The sequence below is a fragment of the Catharus ustulatus genome, chromosome 5 (genome assembly GCF_009819885.2).
Source record: "Catharus ustulatus isolate bCatUst1 chromosome 5, bCatUst1.pri.v2, whole genome shotgun sequence".
Classification (NCBI taxonomy): Eukaryota; Metazoa; Chordata; class Aves; order Passeriformes; family Turdidae; genus Catharus; species Catharus ustulatus.
The window spans coordinates 49,576,110-49,597,936 of NC_046225.1; the positions used below are offsets into that span (position 1 = coordinate 49,576,110).

The 21,827-nt window shown below is 39.4% G+C and overlaps 2 protein-coding genes across 2 annotated transcripts in view; one reads left to right on the forward strand and one right to left on the reverse strand.

Annotated features, from left to right (window-relative positions):
* The window catches only part of CORIN (corin, serine peptidase), a 129,027-nt gene extending 120,673 nt beyond the window's left edge, over positions 1-8,354 (forward strand). The window contains exons 20-23 of the mRNA XM_033060864.1: positions 308-482; positions 2,831-3,102; positions 4,573-4,706; positions 5,195-8,354. Of these exons, the coding sequence (XP_032916755.1) occupies positions 308-482; positions 2,831-3,102; positions 4,573-4,706; positions 5,195-5,377 (764 nt within the window). The 3' untranslated portion in view covers positions 5,378-8,354. The remainder of the gene's footprint in view (positions 1-307; positions 483-2,830; positions 3,103-4,572; positions 4,707-5,194) is intronic.
* A 3,994-nt stretch (positions 8,355-12,348) lies between these two features.
* The window catches only part of ATP10D (ATPase phospholipid transporting 10D (putative)), a 40,883-nt gene continuing 31,404 nt past the window's right edge, over positions 12,349-21,827 (reverse strand). Inside the window, 8 exon segments of the mRNA XM_033059991.1 lie at positions 12,349-14,058; positions 16,007-16,188; positions 17,495-17,599; positions 17,845-17,866; positions 17,868-17,923; positions 20,484-20,684; positions 21,071-21,196; positions 21,727-21,803. Coding sequence (XP_032915882.1) covers positions 13,701-14,058; positions 16,007-16,188; positions 17,495-17,599; positions 17,845-17,866; positions 17,868-17,923; positions 20,484-20,684; positions 21,071-21,196; positions 21,727-21,803 — 1,127 coding nt within the window. The 3' untranslated portion in view covers positions 12,349-13,700.

Genomic DNA, 21,827 nt, shown 5'->3' on the forward strand with positions numbered 1-21,827 from the left:
GAGGAAAAGATAAAGAAGACTGCCCCACCTGGTTTGAACAGATGGCCCATTAGCTGGGTATCTCTCCCATGGAGACAAGGATCACTGACTCACCTGGTTTCAGCAGATGGTGATAGAATACAGACTTTGATCACATCCTGTATTGCAACCTAAGACAGTGGCTCAGTGTTTGTTGCTGCTGCGTGGTTGGTGACTGCCTCATGTACTGTATTGTTCAGTGCAATTTCAGGGCTGTTACCAGCACTCCTTGCCCAGCTGTGCTGCAGAAGGTGCTGTCAGGGTGTCCACTAACGCTGTGTTCCTGCAGACTGTGGCCGCCGCCCTGCTGCCCGCATGAGCAAGAGGATCCTGGGGGGCAGGACCAGCCGGCCGGGGCGCTGGCCATGGCAGTGCTCCCTGCAGAGCGAGCCCAGCGGACACATCTGTGGCTGCGTCCTCATTGCCAAGAGATGGGTCCTGACCGTAGCACACTGCTTCGAAGGGTGAGAGGGCTCACACATTTTACTGCTCACGTAAGCTTGCATGTGTGAATGACCAACACACACAGGGTGTAAGTGAAGACCTTTGCAGAATGGCCAGTCACAGAGACCTGGTTTTAGGAAACTGAAAAAGAAAGTAAAAAGGTACAAACCAGCATCAGCTGAGCTTTTCACATGTTTTGTTATTCATTGCTGGTATCTCTACCATGAAAGCTAAATGAAGATGCCCTGATTTTGAGCAGGAAGCAGGAAAAGGAAGAAGACCAACCACTAATTCTATAGCTGCCATACAGCTGCCATGGATTTAAAAATCATCCTCTGTACCAGTGTAGAAAAGACCCTGAAAAAATGATGTGACCACTGATAAAAATTAAAACTGAGTATTTACTAACAATGCAAATGGACATATTGAAGTCACTGCCTTTTCTTTTTATACAGTCCAGTCTTTATTAAGATTGCAATCATTAACAATCAGTATTACAATTAAGTGCTCCCTAGTATCAGAGGCCGTGGTGGAGGGATAGTCTGGAGTGCAGAGGGTGTTTACACATCTTAGCAATTGTTTTGATCACTGCCAGCTTTTTGGTGCTAACCAGTGTTTCTTCTTGATGAACCACAAATTGCAAAGGGAGGTTTATTACCTCATTTCTTTTGTCTTATACAAAGTTTTTAAACTGGATTCCTGAAGAAAATTCAAACAAGTGTTTTCTGCTGTAGTTAGCAAGTACTTCTCTGGTATATGGTTGCTTAATCCTGCTGTAAACTGGTGCTTGCTCACTGGAAATTATTTTAAACTGCACTAAACACTTCCTTTGTGTTTAAGCCAGCAGAAATTCTATGTTAAGCAAGATTCTCTTGAACTGATATTTCTTTATAGTGTTAGCCATTCCCTTTTACAGAAAAAAATTACATTTTGTTTTTTATTTCTGAAAAACTGAGTTCTTTGGTGTTTGTCCTTCCAAACTAAGTGTGCTAAACCTGTATAATACAAACAAGAGTACTTATTTTATCAGATTTTGGGTCCAGAAGGAATTTCTCTTCTTTCTCCATCTACTTTAAAATATACTGCTGGAATATTTCCTGTCTTTTGGAAGAACACTTTCTGATCTAAAATAAAGGGTGGGACAGAGGTTGATTCTTCAGCAATATTGGGCGCTATCTGCTGGATAAGATTCCTCTCATTACTGAAAGTCAGTTTCTCTAGGAAATGTTATTTTACAATGGTCATAAACACATATACAATAGTATATGAATATTGTCAGCACTTCATTTTTGTAACTGTATGGAACAGTATGGAACTGTAACTGTATGGAACAGCTCATGAATTGATCATGATGCTAAAATGATCATTATAGTCTGAAATGCCAGAATTTTCATCTAACTCTTAAGATAAATATAGTCTTGATTTAGCAACTGAATCTCTTACAAATTACAGCAATTGCAATCTTGTTGAGCGCTATGAAAAAGCTGAAATTTTGCATGCTTTTGCTTACACTGCTTTGAATAAGCTTTAGTCCTGTGAAAGGTGCTTAATTACATGGAGTTGTCTTTCAGTAGTTGTGAAAAATGGTGACTTTTTTGAGAGCCTTTAGCATCGCAGACTAATTAGAAACCACAAAGAACCGCAACTCCTCCTGTGACCAGTTAGGATCAAGAGATTACAGCCTTGTAGGTTTTCATAAAATCTAGGCTTTTCTGATGTGTCTCAACAGACAATAGTTCGTGTTCCCCCCTGTATCATATGTATCATTGCCTTGTGTCTTGTATGTTTACTAAAAGAGTGTCAAAAAATTTAAGAGTCAAAGTAACCCTTTGGTCTTAGGCATAGAAAGTATACTTGGAACAGACTAAATGCTGAATAAATAAGGGACTTTTCCCATGGCTATCATAAAATATTTAATTTACACAATATAATTTACTCTTTGAGACTCTTTAGGGAATTTCAGTGAGGTTTAACTGCTGTCAGTAAACTACTGAACAACAGTCTCACCCCAGCAATTTTTGTATGTGCCCACTATGAGCATGTGTGAGCAACTAACACTGGGAAGGATCCAAGGGATGACTTTGACAGCCGTTAATACAGCAACTAATGCATGGTTACATATCTTCTGATGGAGTGAGCTTTAATGTGTTTGATTACAAACAGGAGGGAAATGGAAAGCATTGACTTCTTGCTCAGATCTTTGCTGTAAAGAATGATGCATAAATATTTGTTTTCTTCTTGTAGTATTTGTATGCTTTGCCAAGTGCGGTGTACAAAAAGGGAGAAAAAAATATCTTGGGTATTTTAGCTTAAAAGAAAGACCTTGACTGAAATTTAATTTTTTTTTCTTTTTTTTTTTTTTACAAAGGAGAGAAAATGCAGCTGTCTGGAAAGTAGTGCTTGGGATCAGCAACCTCGATCATCCATCAAGTTTCATGCAGACCCGACTAGTGAGGACCATCATCCTCCATCCACGCTACAACAGAGCAGTTGTAGACTATGATATCAGCATTGTGGAACTAGATGAGGATATCAATGAGACAAGCTATGTAAGACCTGTCTGCTTGCCCAGCAAGGACCAGCTGGTTCAGCCAGACACCTACTGCTACATCACAGGCTGGGGACACATGGGCAACAAAAGTAAGATGATATTTCTGTGACTTTTGAAAACATGTGAAGCTTCTGCTGAGTTAATGAAATAAGTGATATCATTGCAAACTTTTATCCATTTATATTATTTACTGTAGCTTAGTAAGTGAGAAGTGTAACTACTCTTGAAGGGATCAAGCTGTGACTATAGCCTAGCTTTTTTCAAGCAGCAATTTATGCTCCTTAATGCTTACTTAGACACTGGCTTGATTTTTAAAAATGTTGAGGATCTGGAAACTTCTATCAAGAAAGTCTCCCACACAGTTAGGATCTTAGCTACATAAGTTTCATTCAGAATGGTATTGCAAAGGTATCACATCATCAGTGCAGGGGAAACACTCTTAGCTTGGTGAAAGCTGGAGGCACTGGAAGCACTGGCATACAGGCTGGAGGAACATGAATCACTTTGTACTTGTGACATAATTTATTCCATAATCAAAACTGATTTTTTATCTCTAAACAGAATGCTAGTGTGTTTTCTTGTTTTAGGGCTGCCACAATCCTCGACAAGAACTGTTATGTCAATCCTTGTTCAGGCAAAATGACTCTTCATGAATAGTATGCAAATTAGCCTGTCCCCAACACTTCTACTTCATTAGCCATTGTGTTTCTCCTTTGGTATTATTATAATAATTACTTGGGATGGCTTTTCCATACCTGGTAAGGAAATCTTTCTTTCCATATTGCTTCAGTAGAACTTCAATTGTAGTGGCCAGGTTACATGTGGTAAAAATTAAATTGCACACATGAATGGTAAGCTGTTTACTAGCATCTCTACCCATCTCTATATGATGTGAAGAAAAAAACTCGCAGGAGAATTTTTTTGCAGCACTGGTAAATGGAAAGTGGTTTTTTGTTCTCTAATGTGGTCAGTGTTGATTTTAAAGGTTTTATGCTAGGAAGCATCAAAAACGACTGTGGCTACATAGGATTTAGTACTGCATACCCTTGGCTGAACAACTTTGAATAGAATATGAGCTCAGTCAGTTGCTTAGCAAGGAAAAAGTCTTCTATTGTCTCTTGAACATACTACAGTAATATGATTAGGTTCAAATTCTGATTTCCTGGTACATTCTGTAAGTCAAATTTACACAAACATAACCAAGGTTTACCATGACAGACAACAAGAAGCAGGGAGGTCCTGCCCTGGAACAGTGAATCAAACCAGTTTCCCACCCCTCTCACATGACTATTTTCTAGCCACTACTCCCCCTGTCTTAAAAGTCACAAACTGCATCCTGTTGAAGTGTAAATGCTCAATAAACAGCAAATACCACACCAGTCTCCATGTGTTTAGTCCTTCTCCAGGACTATGCAACACATAGTGCTCTTTCATTTATATATATATAGAGAGCAATATTTATAGCGTATCCCAATGGAAACGTTTGTTGTACCTCATGGAGTCACAATAGGTAAGTCTTTGTGAATTTGTGTATAGTAAACACTTATTCTGTTTTTCAGTGCCTTTCAAGCTTCAAGAAGGAGAAGTTCGCATAATTTCCTTAGAACAATGCCAGTCATATTTTGACATGAAAATCATCACCAGCAGGATGCTGTGTGCTGGCTACGAGTCTGGCACCGTGGACTCTTGCATGGTAGGCTTCTCTGTAAGGAGAAAGTTTCAACAAACAAAATTGCTTTTAGAAATCAAAGTACTGTGATGTTTATAAGTGTAGCATACTTAAGCTATTCTAGGAATGACAACTGTATATTTATACACTTTAACCCAACTTTTATTATTGCTACTATTATTAATAGTAATATTAATATTTAATAGTTAATATTAATAGTTAATATTGGCATAAATAACTTCATGATAATGAAATGCTGTTTGAAGACTCTAGGGTTTATCTGTACTAGTTAATTTTTTAATTTGTATGAGCCTTTTGCAGGTAATTTTTTATATAAATATAATGGGTAAGAAATACTGGTAATGCTGTGTGCGGCTACACAGCTCAGCAGAGCAGCTGGTTTTCACAGCTGAGTTATTTGCTAAAGGCAAATGGCTGTAGGAGCTGTGAGATAGCTTTAACCATGAGTGCTAGCCACGTATAATAGACTGTTATAAACTTTCCTGTTTCAGGGTGACAGTGGAGGACCGCTTGTGTGCGAGCATACTGCAGGCCGCTGGACTTTGTTTGGTTTAACATCTTGGGGCTCTGTGTGCTTTTCCAAGGTTTTGGGACCTGGAGTTTACAGTAATGTGTCACATTTTATTGAGTGGATTGAAAGACAAATATACATCCACACCTTTCTGCTAAACTAACTCCAGATGGTAAGAACTGTGCTGACCAACAAAAGAAAAAAGGGATCAGCCCTTCAACACTGAAGGTTTTGCAGTCCAGTAACTCTGTGAAAAGGAGTTTCAAGCTCTATCTATTCTTGTTGTGGAGCTATGGAATATGCAGTGTATGTTACTGGTCAGTCCTCTGCTCCTGAATATACTTTGTGGTAGAATTAATAATCCTTTTGACTTTTCTTTTAACTGTGTTGTGGTGCTATTCCAAACACTGCAAAAAGCTTAAAAGAAAAGAATCAACCACTTTCTGCCTTTCAGCTATTAATACTAAGCAGTAGCACAGATTAGAAAAACTTTTTAAAATAACCTATTTTAATACTATTCAATTAGTAGCACATGCATTTTCACTCACTTCTTGTGATGAGGAAGGAACTTTGTGTATTATATGGCACCAAAGGACACACCTTCACAAGGACTGCTCTCGACAGGGCCATACCATATGCTGGAGGGTGTGGAAGATATTGATGGGTTTGTATGTCCATGTGGCACAGGTTACATCAAAGCACACGTCTCTAAAGGTCACTCAAAGCAGGTCTCTAAAGGTGTGTGGCCATATGCTCCTGGCATGCCTGAGCTAATGCATTTTATCCCTGGTTAATTTGCATGGGCATCACCCTGTACTGTCCTATTTCCACAGCTTCTGTTCCCAGAGCCAGCTCAGGCATCTCTTTGGGGTGAGGAGGAACCAGTAGGCCAACAGACCCATAACTACCAGTGGAAGTACTGGAGACCAAAACTTTATTGTTCGGACTCTAGACAGCCTCTAACTTAATCTTCTGAAGCTTCCAGTGTCCTAATGTGTCCAGGAAACACCCATGTCTCAGCAGCACTACACTGATCAGTGCATTTATCAAACCTGTGCCCCACTGACTTTCCTCCCCACTTTGTATAATGTGTTCAGCATACAAAGCATGAACTGACCATCTTCAGCTCTAAAAACATAAGAGGGTTGGCAATACCACTGCAATGGTTTCCCTTCCTAGAGTTAGCTAGTTTGGACATCTTGTGAGAGACAGAAAAGGCAGATTTAAAATGCAAAAGATGCAGTGTGGGCACTGTCCCAAATAGTGGGGAACTGGTTAATTTTTATAGGTATCTTCTTGTACCTTGCATTAAAAGTTTAATTTTGACTAGCAAAATAAAACATTTGGGAAAAAGAAGAAAGCAGAAAGAAAATGAGTGATAGAAGGCTTGGGATTCCAGATTCTGTTCAAATGAGTATTAGAAATATGAGAAGCAAAGTACAACAGCTTCCTCAGCAAAGGCTCAAGGACCCCAGCTCAGGTGCTTGGTTGCCAGATGTGGAGTGATCTGTCAAGTAGTAAGACTCCAAGAGAGTCTGGTTAGAAAAGATATGATGGAGCTTGGCATCTTTTTATGGTGCTAGAGGGAAAGTGTGTCCTGTCAAGTGCTGTAGATGATGTCCTGCACAGCTATCAGTTTTTAGGAGCCAGAATAGGAGGAGTCAGAAATCTGAGGATTACAGGATAAATTCCACTGGGAAACAATGCATTTAAAATTTATGTTTTCAGTGCTGTGCCTAGTCCCCTGTGAATCCAGCCTAAGGCACAGAATAACCATCTCTGCTACCTCTGGCATGGTCCCATGGTGGCATGGCAGGGCCTTGCCAATAGCATGACTGCCACATGTGGAAACATGCATTGAAAGACCTAACACATGGACATTTCAGGTATTATTAATCATATTGCAACTCATTTACATAGATCTATTGCTTTCATGAAGGTTTATCTCTTATGTCTTTATCTTCTCCTTAAACATCGCTAACATTAGAACATTAGTCACACTAGACCGCACTGTAGACATGAATATTAATAAATACTCAATATTTATGTTACAGATTCTGAAACTGTTTAAGTGATTATTGAATCACTGTTTCATGCTCAGAAAGAAAACACTTTGAGGCTTTGCTAGGTTTAATTGTTGGGGTTATTTTAACTTTTAATATATGGAGGATATAACACTTATAATACTCTTCTTCCCCCAGCTATAAATGAGAGAAAGCAGCTGTGACCGTGTTTATCTAATGCAAGTACATTACAGCTGAAGCAGGTTATTAATGCCCTTGCCTCAAGGACATGGAGGCTGGAGCTCTCAGTCTTCATTTCAGCTTTCCTCTGGGGCTGGGATCTCTGTGGCTGTAGGGCAGAAAAGCTCTGAGTCCTGGAGCTGGATATCAGAGCTCCCTGAGGAGGAGGTGGCCTAGTGGTTGTTAGAGCCAGCTGGCTGGTGTCAGGTTCTGGCCAGTCTGTTCTCCAAAGAGGTCCTGTTGCAGAATGAACAACCCAGCCTGGCTTCTCTCCACCAGATATGGTGGTTAGCAGCTTTGAATTTTGTAAAGCACCAGAGTACATAAAATCATTCATGTAGATATTAGCATTACCAAATGATAACATGTCAACTACACATTTTAATGATAATAGGATTTGGCCTGCCACCAGTTTCCAAGCAGTCCTCTCCCAATAAATGATGAAGAGTAGTGCTTAAACCTAAGGTCCAGCCCCACCCATCCTATATGGGATCAGACAGAAGAAATTCCAGGCTGAATCCCATCCCAAATGGTTTTAGGAGGGAGCACCTGGGTCTTATCCTTTCCCATGATTGTGTCTGACACAACATTCCATGTAAAGAGGAAATTTGTAATTTTTTAAATGTATTTTTATACTGTTTTTTTAATATGTGCACATAAAATAGACAAAACATGCTCCTCTTTCTACTGTATCAAGCCTTTTCCTGTGTGCTGACATAATGGCTATGATCACAATTATGCTGTTGTCTCACAGGTGTAGCCTCATTGTAAGGTAACATCTGTTGGTTTTGTTTCTACCACAGCTGTATCTCCAAATGGAAGCAATGCCACTCAGTCAAGCCAATGCATTTCTTTCTAGTTGTACTAATAAAAAATTTCCAATCATTTTCTAAATAACTTCTCTGTTGAAAATGTGTTTTAATTTTTTGAGAGACTAAATGATATTATGGAGGTATTAACGTATAACTTTAGCAATAATGACCTAAAAATAGCATTCAAAAGGCATTTTTGAATCCTTAGCTGACTTTTTAGCAGGCTGTTAGCACTCTGCATATTTGGGAGATTCTGGCACTACTACCATTGTTACAATTTCAGTGTTTCTTCTCTGACTATGCTTCCAATACAGAATTACCATGAATACTGCTGCCAAACAAACTACAGTAATTTCACAATTATAAGCCGCACCATTTGACTAAAAATTTTGGTCCTACGAACCCAAAGTGCACCTTATAATCAGGTGTGCTTATATATGGACAGAGAATGAAAAGTTGCTGTTTAGTTTTTGGAGGACAGGTGTCTGCTGAGAAAGGCAGGATTCTCTTTGAAATGGAGAATGTAAACCCCCTCCCTCCAAAATTATTGTAATTTTGAAATCAAGGGGCTTTCAGGCAAAGATATGGGAATTAGGAATAACAGTTCTTTTCTAGGGAAATTAAAATAGAAATACAGTACTACAAAGAAAACAAACTCCAAACCCTGACAAAGTCAGAGTACAACTGACACCCCGTCAGGCAGGGGGTTGGTAGCAGTCCCATTAAATGGTGGTTGCATCCTCTGTAGTGACGGATGTGATCAGTGAGCAGTGCTCCTGCAGTGCAGTTTCCCCTGGAGTCCAGTGGTGATGTGGAGAAATCCGATTTCCTCTGGAGTCCAGTGGAGAAAGGGGCTCCCTTAGTGTCCCAAAACCTCTGTTTTCATTTTGGTAAGAAATGTTGGGTTCTTCCCCCTGGCTGGAGCAACTTCCAATGGGATGCAGTATTTTATCAGTCCACAGTGGGACTCAATGGGCCATTAGCAGAGAAAATGACTCGCTGGAGGAAGGATGGGTTGTGAAAAGAAAAGAACAATGCCCTGCCTGGTTTCAATGGATGGCCCATTAGCAGAATATCTTCCACGGAGATAAGGTCATCATTGCCCCCACCCTCAACAGATGGTGATAGAATAGATACCTTTGATCACACTCTGTATTGTAACGTGCGGCTTATAATCAGGTGCAATTTATTATGGACAAAGAACAAAATGTTGCTGACACCCGGAGATGCGGCTTATACTCAGTGCGGCCTATAATTGTGAAATTACTGTAATCTGGATTTAGAAATCTGAAAAACTAAAGTTGCAATCAAATTTGCAATTGGAACATGTTCTATAATTTTGCTCTGGAATGCAATTAGTTTTAAAAACAAATTTTTTTTAACTTATATACAGAATTTCAACAACATGCACACATGCTAAAATCAAAATAATAAGCAGGGAGAAGCTTAAAATTAGGACAATTAAAATTTACCTTTCCTGCTGCACTAAGGAAGCCAGGTCTGTGAGGGCAACAGTCACATAACCAGAATAAAACAGGAACAAATAATACAAAACTCACTCTGAAATTCAGCTGTGGGAACATTGTTAAGAAAGTCACATTCAGAATTTGCCCATTAGCCTTGGCCAAGAGCCAGGGCTGGTGGGAGCAGTGGGTTCTCTGCATTAGCTGGTCCTCATCCAGTCCTCAGCCTCGTGTTGTGGCCAGTGGGGCTGTGGAAAAAACAGCTCAGGCTAAACATCACCTCAAGCTGTGCCCAGGTACAGACCAAAGCTCACTGTGCTGCCAAAATACTCAGTGAAGTCTGTGGCTGACTGCCACCTGCAAATGTTTATAGGTGTGGTTGCTGTGAAAGAAAAAAAATTTAAAACGTACTTTCTTCTGTAAATCAAATACTGCACATCAAAATCATTGCTGAGGCTGTTCTAGATGTAGCTACAAACTTTGGGTCAGTTGAAGGTAGTTGTTTTGGTTTGTTTTAAAATTAAAGAAGTATAAATGCTGTGCTTCCTTTCATGACATGTGGAAGGCACCTGTGAGATGCTCTTAAAAAGCTTATTTTCAAGATGGAAAAGTCAGATCATGCTGTGCCTAAGTGCAGGAGTGCAGAAGCAAGCAGGTGATTGTGCTGTTTCAGTGCTAAGAAAAAAATAAATAAAGGGAACATTGAACTGTTGAGAAACACAGGGAGTGCAATTTGTTTCTGCCCTTCATTTGGCACTACTTCAGCTATGGCAAATAAATATTTTGAAGCTTTCATTAAAGACTCACTACCCTCATCTCCCCTTCAGTAAAAGACACCAAGTAATCACACCAAATGCCTTCAGGTATTTCTGCTGTTTGTCCACCACAAAAAAAAACCAAGCAGACAAAAAACAACTCCCAACCCCAAAACCAAAAAAAACCCAAACCAAACGAAAACAATCCCCAAAGCAAGTTTTACCCAATAAGTCACTTAGATTATGACCCAGACTGCTTGTTGAAATTCTCTAATAAAACACAGCCTGTAGAGGATCATTTTAGGCAATACGGAGTACCAATATGCAACACACACACACACGAGTTATTTTCCACCACACTGAATGGTACAAAAGCACTTATAGTCTCAGCAGAGAGGAACAGTGTCCTGAAAGCTTCACTGCACTAAGTCACTAAGATGTGAGTAATGGAGTGGTGGGGCTTGTAAAGAGCCATGTAATAGCAATTTAAATGTCCCAGAGGTACCATGCAGCTGGTCTCAGGTCTAACAGGTGACTCCCACTCATGTTTCTTCATGTACTTATTTTGATGCCATGGCTTAGGCAGAAGGTTTTGGAAGATCTAACTCTGAATACTTACAGCTTTGGTATGAAAAAAATGCAAACTCTTGGGACTAAATGATCACCTACCTATCAAATGTGCTGGTGGGTTCTGCTTCTGCAGCAGAGGCAACAAGAGGGCAGATCACAGGCTGGTGTTGATCCCAAACCTTTTCACAGTGATGGGGGGGACAGAGCTGAGGCCTGCACTCCCTCAGGTCACTGGAAGTGCCAGGGCTCCCCCAGGAATTTCCAACATACCTCAGTTGTAGAGTTAGAGACTTGTACAAAATGGACCAGTCTCCTCTCAGTGGCCACAAGTGCAGAGAGGCCATGGATTTAAAGTGCACGAGAAACATTCAGGTCAAATAATGAAACACAAAACCAGTATTTGACATTGAGGGCAGGAAAGCACTGTTTATCTGGAGCTCTTTACAGCAGGGTAACATCTGCTAGGAAGGACAAGGGTGGAGCTGAGCCTGCCTTGGGGTTGTGGAGCAGAGTAGATGATTTCACTTCATCCCAGTAACTCTCTTCCTGTATGAACCTGCCCTGGTACCGGCTTGTCCTTGCAGCTCCCATTTCTTGTCAAGAAAGCTGAGATGCTTCACTTGGGGAAACCTGGAGATCACCCATGGCAAGGTGTCCCTCCACAGCACGAAGGACATTACACACAAACATCTGAAAAAGTAACTCAAATCAACATGATCTCTTGGAATTTGAATGTCTGCCATCACTTCAAAGGTCTCCAGCAACTTTATGTTAGAATTTACCAAAAACTTCGTCATATGTTGAACAAAAAAAAAAAAAAACAAAAAAAACCCCCAAAAATTCAAAAGTGGCTGTCATCACTTTCTCCTTCTACTATTTTCTTCCACAGGCTAAACAAAAAGTATATTTTCTCTTTTTCTCCTCACTAACACTAGGGATAGAGTCACCCCTAATTACGTTTTACCTTTTGAAAACAACTGTTTTAAACATTTGGTAACATGTGGTGAGCAGCATTTGAATGAACTCAGCATGCCCTCAATATCTGCTCTGTGTAACAGCAGCTGTCCAGACCTCACAGCGTTTGTTTAAATTCTTTCAGAGATCTAAAAGCTGTGAAATATGTAATGTTGATCATTGATGTGGAAAGCCCATGTTCAATTAAAAAGCAGAGCTCTTGCCCAAAACATGGTGCCTAAAAATGAACACACAAATCTTGACAATTTGAAAGCAGAAACTTTCAGAAAGTAACAGAAACCAAAAAATGGGGTCGGCAGTAAAATTCATTAGCAGCTACAGTTTGAAGAAACTATTTATTTCAACAAGTGGTACTGAATACAAACAGATTTCCTAAGTTCCTCTTTAAATTGTCTGTGTAACTTTTTGGGAAGGGAAGTAAAAAGGAGGCAGTATTTTAGAGAGTCTGGAATCTAGAAGTTGCCAGATGCACCTCAGCCACTTTTTGTGCAGTTTGTGAGCAGTGGGAAACTGGCAGAGGCCAGGACTCATAGATCTTGGAGACAGATGAGCAACATCACTCATATGTGAGACATGCAATGCACTATGCCTTCTTTTGAGCAGCCTTTAGAGACACTTAAGCTGATTATTATAAAAGCCTGGAGGAATGCAGAAAACACCTGAGAGTGATGAAGAGTGATGTTATCAGCTAGAAGCTGCTATTTGTAAGGGAAGACCTGAAGACAGACTGGAGCTCCTCACTGCTGCTGGCAGACAATTTTGCAGTACAGGCGTGAGGTAGTTTAGAGAAAAGACAGCCAGCCAACATCTGAATTGGGTGAGGTGGGAAATAAGTCCATTTGGTGGCAGTAACATGAAATCATACATGGAGTCAAAATGGAGTGATACAGCAGGAGGATGAACTGTCACGGAAAACAAAAGGCTGCACTTTTGCTCTTCATATGAAAAGCAAGGTGATGGAGACATGTTACATGAGTCTCATTTGGGTTTCTCTCATGGTTAAAATGGTGTTTGTCCATCAGTGAGATGACCCCTGCAATAGCCTGGTGAACAAACTAGACCACAGTGGTTACATAAATTACTGTCTACACACACTACAACATGTAATTAGAAGTCTTGAAACAAGCCAACTAGTAACACCACATCCCAGCCATGCTGCTTACTTCATATTTCAGCAAGTGGTGAATCCCAGGGCATGCTAGGGATTCTAGGGCAGCAATGTAAGGGTGCAGACTGACTTTCCTGAACTGGATTCTGCAAATTCACATTCATGCAATGTCCTGTCTAACACCACAAGGCGTTATGCAATGTTGCATACAAGAAATAAGCAGTACGCAAAGTCTACTGTGTGAAGAAATATAAAAAATAATCCAGACATTTAGACCTTGAACATCTTAATAAATTAGAAAAAGTCTTATAAGCAAAAAAGCTTTTAAGGAAATGTGTTCATCATCTGCCTTGGCTGAAGAAAATACAACCACAACATGGCATAAATCAGCACTTATTTCTCCTGTGTTTAACCAGCTAGCATTCCAACTTTGTAAAATACAGTAAAGCATCTTCTTCACACAAAACAGAACTCAAAACTGCTTTGTGTGCACTGCTGCCCTTTTCAGAAGCACACACACAGACTTTGGCACATGACTATTACCTCCAAATGTAAATGTATTAGTTTCCTTTGACAAATTCAGTCTTTACAGAGTTCAAGCCACTTGTACTCGCAGACTCATCCTGAATGTCTGGTAAGAAGGAGGTGTTCTTTACTAACCCATCTCTTGAACAGGTCTGAAAAGGTGTTTTAGATGCTGGCAAAACACTGTCAATGCTTTCTTCCTCTGATGCAGCACCTGCAGCTGAGCTGGAAGGAACAGAAGTAGGTTGGAGCTCCACTCTATCACTCACATTGCACTCATCTTTCCATTTCTTAATTGCTTTCCTCTGCTCCTGGGGGGACAGTCTGACAAGGTACTTGGCTCTCAACACCGGAGATGGAAATAATGTTCCTTGGAGAACTCTTATCAAATATCTACAAAATAAACACAGTTACAAATAAGCTGTTTAAAAGAGAACCCAAAACTGTTTCCAATGACTAAAGGAAACCAAACACCATTCCAGTAACCCTGACACCTAGTTCCTGGACTGGAACTAGTGATCTTTAAGGTCTCTTCCAACCCAGGCTGTTCTATAATTCTGTGATATTAGAACTGACTTAACTGTCAACTTAGGTTGGATTTAATCACAGATTTTTGCAGTGATTTTTCAGTCAACAGGACATCTAATGTCTGTCCCTCTGTCAGAGAACTGCTTTAAACCTCCAGTGAAGCCCCAACGTCACTCCCTCACGCTAGAAGCTGCGGAGGACCCCCTGGCTTCACAATGCCCCTGAGTGGAGGCTTTTCAGCATCATACAAAGGATCATATCAGAAACAAACACAGAAAAAAACATACAGCAGTATGTGTGACAGCAGTAGTCCCATAATAGGCATTTCTGCTTCAAATCACTGAAGTAGAAAAGCTGAAATTAGCCACAACAGCTATAAATCTTCTGAGGTATTGACACAGGAGAATACATAAGACTTAAGGAATTTCTGAATAGTTTGCCTTCAATTCACCAAGAAAACTACCATCATCTTCAAAACTGAACAGCCACACACTGGAAGTAGTCACCAAGCTAAACCTTTATCCTACCTTGGCCCTCTACAGCCCTATCAAAAGGTCCCAGAACAGCCTTTATCTATTAATTTGTTATGTAGGGGAGATTAACTGTGTGTGAAAGAAAAGGTTCTATTGTTACCACCTGAACCAAGCTGAGAGCAGGGACGGAAAGGGAAGAGACCACGTGTTTCTTGCACCTCATGGTTTGTTATTCTGCTGAAGTGTAAACCAAAGCCATCAGTCAGATCAGATCTGTCATGATCCCCAGTGAGTGCAGTGAAACTCTTGATGACATGCTTAAGACACAGATCAGACACATTCAAACAGGACTGAATATGGGCTGCCACTGCCAGCAAGCATGGCTCTGCCAGCTTTCCTGCTGGTGAGACTGGTAACTTATGCAGCCTGTACCGCAGCACTAGGTCCAGAAAGTGTGCTCAGATCAAATGATATAAAATTACATCAGGTGAGCAGGAAACAGTACTTATTCTCCTCAACTCTTCTCAGTATCTGTGCAATTCAATTTCAAGTCTCACTCTTTCTGACATTATGTAAGAGGGAAAGAAAGAGACATAACACAGAAGAATCTGTAATTAGCACTAGAGGCGCTTCACTAGTAGGCTACAGACCTGAGTTCTTGCTCAGCCAGTGAAATGAAGATAGCTGTGGCTATTAAAGAAAGCTAAACACAGGGTTTGATGAAGTCTTTTTCACGGTTTTGCTCTGTTAGCTCATTTAGGCTCCCTCTTCAGCATACTGGAGTCTTCCACTTCCATCCAATACTACTGCCCTTCCAAGGTGAATGCATTATTGAACTGAACTTCAGTGAGACAAAAAAAATCAAGACCCCTTGTGAATCTAGTTTCCATCCCACAAAGAGGCCTGTACGTGCATTCTTCTTCCTAAACACTCTTCTACATATTCATGCCATAAATTTCAAACAGAAAATTTCAGAGACTAAGCACAGTATTTTTGTCTATATATAGTACATGCCCAACTTTGGTCACTAATTTAACTGATTTGTATATAAATTATGAACTCTGTGTATACAAAAAACTACTGTTTCTTTACCCTCCAAAGACAGTATTTAATATTATATAAATCACAAAATAAATTTTTTTATTACTGAAATTTACTTGGAGAACTAAACAGTACTAAAAAGTTGTCCTCATATAGCTTGGTCTAGTAGAATCATAACATTTTTATTGGGGGATGCTAGGGGGGAAAGACTTCTAGCCCAGAGATTTATAACATCACTGACTCACAGAAAACTAATTTTGGTAACAACAGCAATCTATAATTATAAAACAGAAACTCACCTGGGTAGCAGAGCAAGGCAAGTAGTCAGGAGGCAAACTAAGTAAAATACTGGGTCTGTCATGTGTTTTTCCATGACCCAGTAAAAATTTGGGTTGTGGGTTTTGCAGGTTGCTCCAACAGCCAGAGTGAACACAAAGTAAAACAGGATGCTGCCAACTATAACTACTGTATGTATCCATGTCTGCAATTCAAAAAAGGAAAGAAATAAGATTTAAGCTGTAGAACAGAAAGACTGTTACACTGAATTTGCATGAGTATGCACACTTTTCCTCCAAGGGCAGCTGTTGAATGTAACAGAAGATATGTCTGTTCAGATAACACTCCTAATTTGATACAATACAGTCCAGAAAGAATGGAACCTTCTTTCTACAGTATATAGGTGTTCTAGACATTTAATTTTTAAAACTCTCATAAATTCATAGCTTTTCATTTTGTTGTGAAAGACACTTGCCTCAGATTACCGCCTCATCCACTGGCAGCATAGAAAGCTTTCTCAAGCAAATGGATGTGAGATCTTCACACGACACCACCCTTATATATCTTGCTTGAAACACTGGTTACCTTTCTACACTGGAGTTTTTTGTAATTTTACACCTAAATTCCTATAACAGCTACTAAGAAAACAACATTATCATTGGTCTGACAGCTTGCCAACATTAGAAAATGCCAAACAAAACACATTTAAGTAAAGTTCTCTAATCAGAGTGTGAATACACACACTATACATATGTTCTCAATAAAGACATTGTAATTACAGCTTTTACACTCCCAAAAGAACAGTGAAAAGACTGAACCACAATTTGACATTTCATCCATTATAAAACAACCCTAAAAATACCTTTAAAAAGTCAAAGAAAAAACAAACCCCATTAATAAGTGTCCTTCTACTGTACCCATTATTGTACTTTCTTTAAAATTAAGCCAAAACCCCAAGTACTACCCTTGCAAGGGCTCTAAATTTATCCAAGCAGATGCTTTAGCTCGTACAGACTTAAAAACTGAAATAATGTTTCTTAACATATCAGTTTTCCAGTTCTGGCATCAAAATACACCTCTGAGCTGTTTATCCTGGCCACAGAGAAAATCATCAACTCCAAGCATTCAAAATCAGCAATTTACACTGTTGTCTTTAAGATGCAAACTTTGTGAACTAAGAAAGTTTCAGCAGATCACTGGTGGATTTTATCATTTGCAAAACAGAACCAATATGCCCCAAACCACCCTGCCTTAAAAGGAAGCAGTATCATTTCACTATTTACAAATAATTCTGAGGCCAAGTTTCATTAATTTAGTCATATTTGTATTGGTTCCAATGACAGATGCATTAGGAGAGCTCACATGGTCACATAAATATATTATTTAGGGTTTGACCCTTTTATACTTATTCTGTTTTGTATATGAAGACCTTTCTTCCCTTTAATTTTACTGAAAACTGTATGCACATGCTCTGTAAGGAATATATTCTTTGGGAAAAACAAAGCACTCACCACAGACTTGCACTCAATGAGAAGGTGAAACAGCATTATGAAGAGTGCTGCTGTGTTTATGGGGTTTCCAAAAGAAAGAATGTCTATGTCTGAGCCACAGTAAGTCTGTAAAGAAAGACAGTGGTCAGCATCAAATATTTTTTATGTATAGTCCTAATACAAAGAGGCATGAGTAACTTCAATACCATACATATTTGTGCACACACAGTTCAGTTTTGTTCCAATGATGATTTTCTTAGCATACACCCATATACAAGGAAGTAAAAACCAAATACTTCGTTATGCTCTCTAATTTGCTGAGGTTTTAAGTAAGTCAAAATGTATAAATGTATTTTGTAGCCAGCACTTACAAAGTAAGGCACAAAAAACAAACGAGACTTTGTAAAAAGCATCCAGCAAAGTTATCCAGAAAGCTGAAGGCAAGTAAGCCTGTAAGAGAAAAACATAATGGTATTGAAACAAATTGAACAAATTGCAGCATCCTTAACTAGCATTAATTTGGATCTGGGGAAAGATTATCTGCAGAAGTAATTCCAGTTAGTTTCCAAGTGAAAAAGGCATCTTTTGTGTTATAGTTACTAGAACAAAGATTTCCCTCCATACATATAACTAACTGTTAGTATTTAAATCAGTAGCCAGCTCTGAGAACTCTGATCTTGCAGCTGTTCCTATCAGAACAGATGTACCAGAACCTCAGCTGAGTCCTAAGGAGGGGAGTGGGCTGATGGATGGTGAAGTACCCTGCAGCTCACCATCACTGAATATCAAGCCCCACCTTCTATCTCCATCCCTTTTTGTTATGTTTGCTGCTCCTCTGTGTAGATGGGACTCCTCTGTGAGCTAATTTAACCCAAAAGATGTGAGAAATCAACTCACTTTTCTGCTGGAATAACGCATTGCTCTTTCAGTGAGTTAAATAAGCTCCTGGGAGGACCTGAAGAGACAGACAACTGAGCTGGCACAAGGAAAATAGTTTAACTATATGGATGAAGAGGGAACAGGAAGAAAAGAAGGGAGAAGGGAATAAGACTTCCTCCCTCAGTAGCAGCAAGCTGCTATGACAGATCAAACACCTAGGAAATAAGGAAACAATAGTTGCCTATGCTCTGGCTCAGCTATATCCCATTCCTGCAGGCACTGAAGTGAGACACATAGGTGAGAAGCCCAATCATTCTGGATGTCCTCTATAATTAGTGGAGAGATGTGTTTTTTCAAATACCCATTCGGCCCTTTTAAGAACTGAACTGCTGTCTGGAGGTGATGTGGGAAGCTTATTTGCCTTTCAGGAAAGTGCTTTAAACTATTGAAGATGAACCCATTTAGTGTTCCATTGTTTATTATAGTTTATACAAAGGTGTACACTCGTGATGTCGTGGTGCAATATTGTGATATTGCATGTTATTGCATCTTTTAAAACACTTCTCTTTCTTCTGTACTGTATTTAATTCCAAGCAAGTTTTTCTGTGTGTTTCCATGCAAGAAAGGAAATTGTAACAACTCCAACCACACCGCAAAGAATTATGGGATGGACAAAAGACAAAAACACTAACAGAAGATAAGGGAATAAAGAGGGAAAGAAAAAATATATCATGTAATGCATTACTTCTGATTATGTGGCTTCAAAACCTTCATCTCAGCTCAGATCACGGTATTGTATATATCCTGAAGATCAAAAGAAATCATGAGGCCTTGCAACATTTACTTAATCAAAATTCTCTGACAAAGCACAGACCTGCTCAGGCCAATCTACAGAGGTCTGGATTGGTACCAAAAGAGTACTTTGTTTTCCAAAAATACTGTAAACTGAGCAACATAAAGTATTTAGGGGTATATAAAAAGAAATGTAGAAGTCCAAAAACAAGCAAAACAGATTGTCCATACTTCTTCCAGGTTATAATAACTGAGACAACACTAGTACACAACATGTTGTAACTTTTTTTTTTTTTAAGTAGTATTTGTTAGAACAGAGTAGAATAGAACAGAATAAAATATTCCAGTTGGAAGGGATTATCTGATACAACTGCCTGACCACTTAGGTCTGACCAAAAGTTCAAGCATGTTATTAAGGGCATTGTCCAAATGCCTCCTTAACACTGACAGACTTGGGGCATTGACCACACCTCTTGGTAAAGAAATGCCTTCTGATGATATTGAAGGATCTGATCAGAAATAAAATGCTGAGTTTTAGGTGACTCATATAGTCAATACTTCCTCTCTCTGGATTACTAGCACCTATTTTGTCTCAGGCTCAGTATGTCACTGCCTTCGATTGTTATAATAAAGATATTATTTTAATTATTAAATTTTTAGAAAAATAAATTTTAAATTATGCTAAAATTCATGCTAAATAAAGCAGAAATCAGGAGAATCCCCAGTGATTTATGTAATTTTGATTTAGAACCTACTCCTCCACTCCCTTTGGTTTTCTGTGCTAAGTGTTTGGACTGAATTTGCTGATAGACCAGGTATGATGTATAGTGTTTTCAGGTGGGAAGGCAAATTTCAGAACATTCCTGTAAAGTGAAAAGTATCCCGACTAAGAGAAGTTTTTTTGAGGATTATTTGATTAAAGGATTAATCTGCTCCGGTTCTTTGGCAGCTGAAACCCTTATATGACAAATAAAAGATATATAGAGTGCCCTCATCTTGCTCAAACAAATCACAGTTTGAGGAAGCATGTTGACAGCTGACACAATGAATGAAATAAACGTGCTGGTAACAATGTTTGTCTAGTATATTGCTTTTCCTGAAGTCCTTAATTTCTTTTATAATCCAGATGTCTGATAAGATTGGGTCTGACTAAAAAGAGCCTAAAAAATCTTTTGGAAAACAGTTTTTTTTGTTAGTGCACATACTGCACAGGCCTAGACACTTCCTAATAGAGAAAGTAATTTAAAACAATGTTTGAGATGAAACATACAAGAAAGACAGAAATGGTTCAAATGCTGACCATTTGAATTTGCTTCAGGCTAACCACTCTGTAACCTACCACAGATTTCTGGCTCGTTGTGTAAAGCTGTGGGAGTTCCATGAGTATCTCTGCAGATACATCTTTGTCCAAGACACCATAAATGATGGGTGGCACCGATGTAAAAAGGAGATTAAAAAGAATCAAGATCCAGTAGTCAGTCATTGATGTGCCTGAAAACCCGCAGAAAAACTGGTACCAAAACAGGAGGTTCACATAGGCCTGAAAAGCCAAAGATGACATGATGAAATTTTAGCCATTGACAAATGCTTTAAATACAAGTGAAAAACCAGTAGGTCTTAGGTCTGGTTAAAGTCATCTGTGGAAACATTTCAAAATCAGACATGACTTGCTGAAACAGTGATCATATTAGTAATGCCTTTCACCCACTGTTTAATTAAATCAAACAATGGCTTTGATTGGGAAATTTAGTTCAAGAAATAAGAGCCTCTGGTCTCTGCAGGCAAATGGGAAATGGAATTGTTTGACACATGCTTTTTGAAACCATTCACAGTAGGAAGAGAAAAAAAGAAAAGAAAGCCTTACTAAACCTTTCAGCACTCAAGAATTTATAACTGTGATTTCCCTGTAATGGGACAGCTACATACCACATTCTTGTAGAAGAAGTAAAGCACCATGTTGGTAAGTCTGGTATAACACCAGTGACCATGGACAAGAAGCAGCTTCCTGAGGTGTCGAAACTGAGAGATTGCAAAGTCACTTGCCATCACAGCCTGCAACACACAAGAAGAAACAGATATGCCATAACCAGACTGTTAAAGATAAGCTTCAGATACTGCCAACTTACTCACTGTTGGAAATTCTTATTTTAAATTTTTTTATACATAGTGTTTGCCAGGTTATCCTCACTCAGATATCCCCTTCCATACAAGACTTTACAACTAACACACAGAGATCAGTCCAAAATAGCACATGCAGGAACATGATTGTCATCATTACTAACACACAATAAATCACTGCACAAAAATCACTGACACTGACACTTAGGCTGCTCTTTTTCCTGCACAACATGAGTAATATGGAGCTCACTGACAGGCAGTAAACTGTTGTTTGGAGCTTGACCTGCAGCATTCAGCTTCTGATTACTCCTGGTGGAGTGCTGAGGCCTGGGTGTGAGGCTCAGGCTGTAAAGTCTTGCCCATGTAAGGGAACAGACTGTGGAGCTATTTGGTCTCCAGAGTACACTCTGAACTGATTTAAAATGGAACCTGACATCATTTGCAGCTGTCTTTGGATACACTACCTGCATGCCTTCCTGGCCAGATATTCCCACACCAGTGTCAGCCACCTGGATCATACTGACATCATTGGCACCATCACCTATGGAGAAAAGAGGAAAAAATC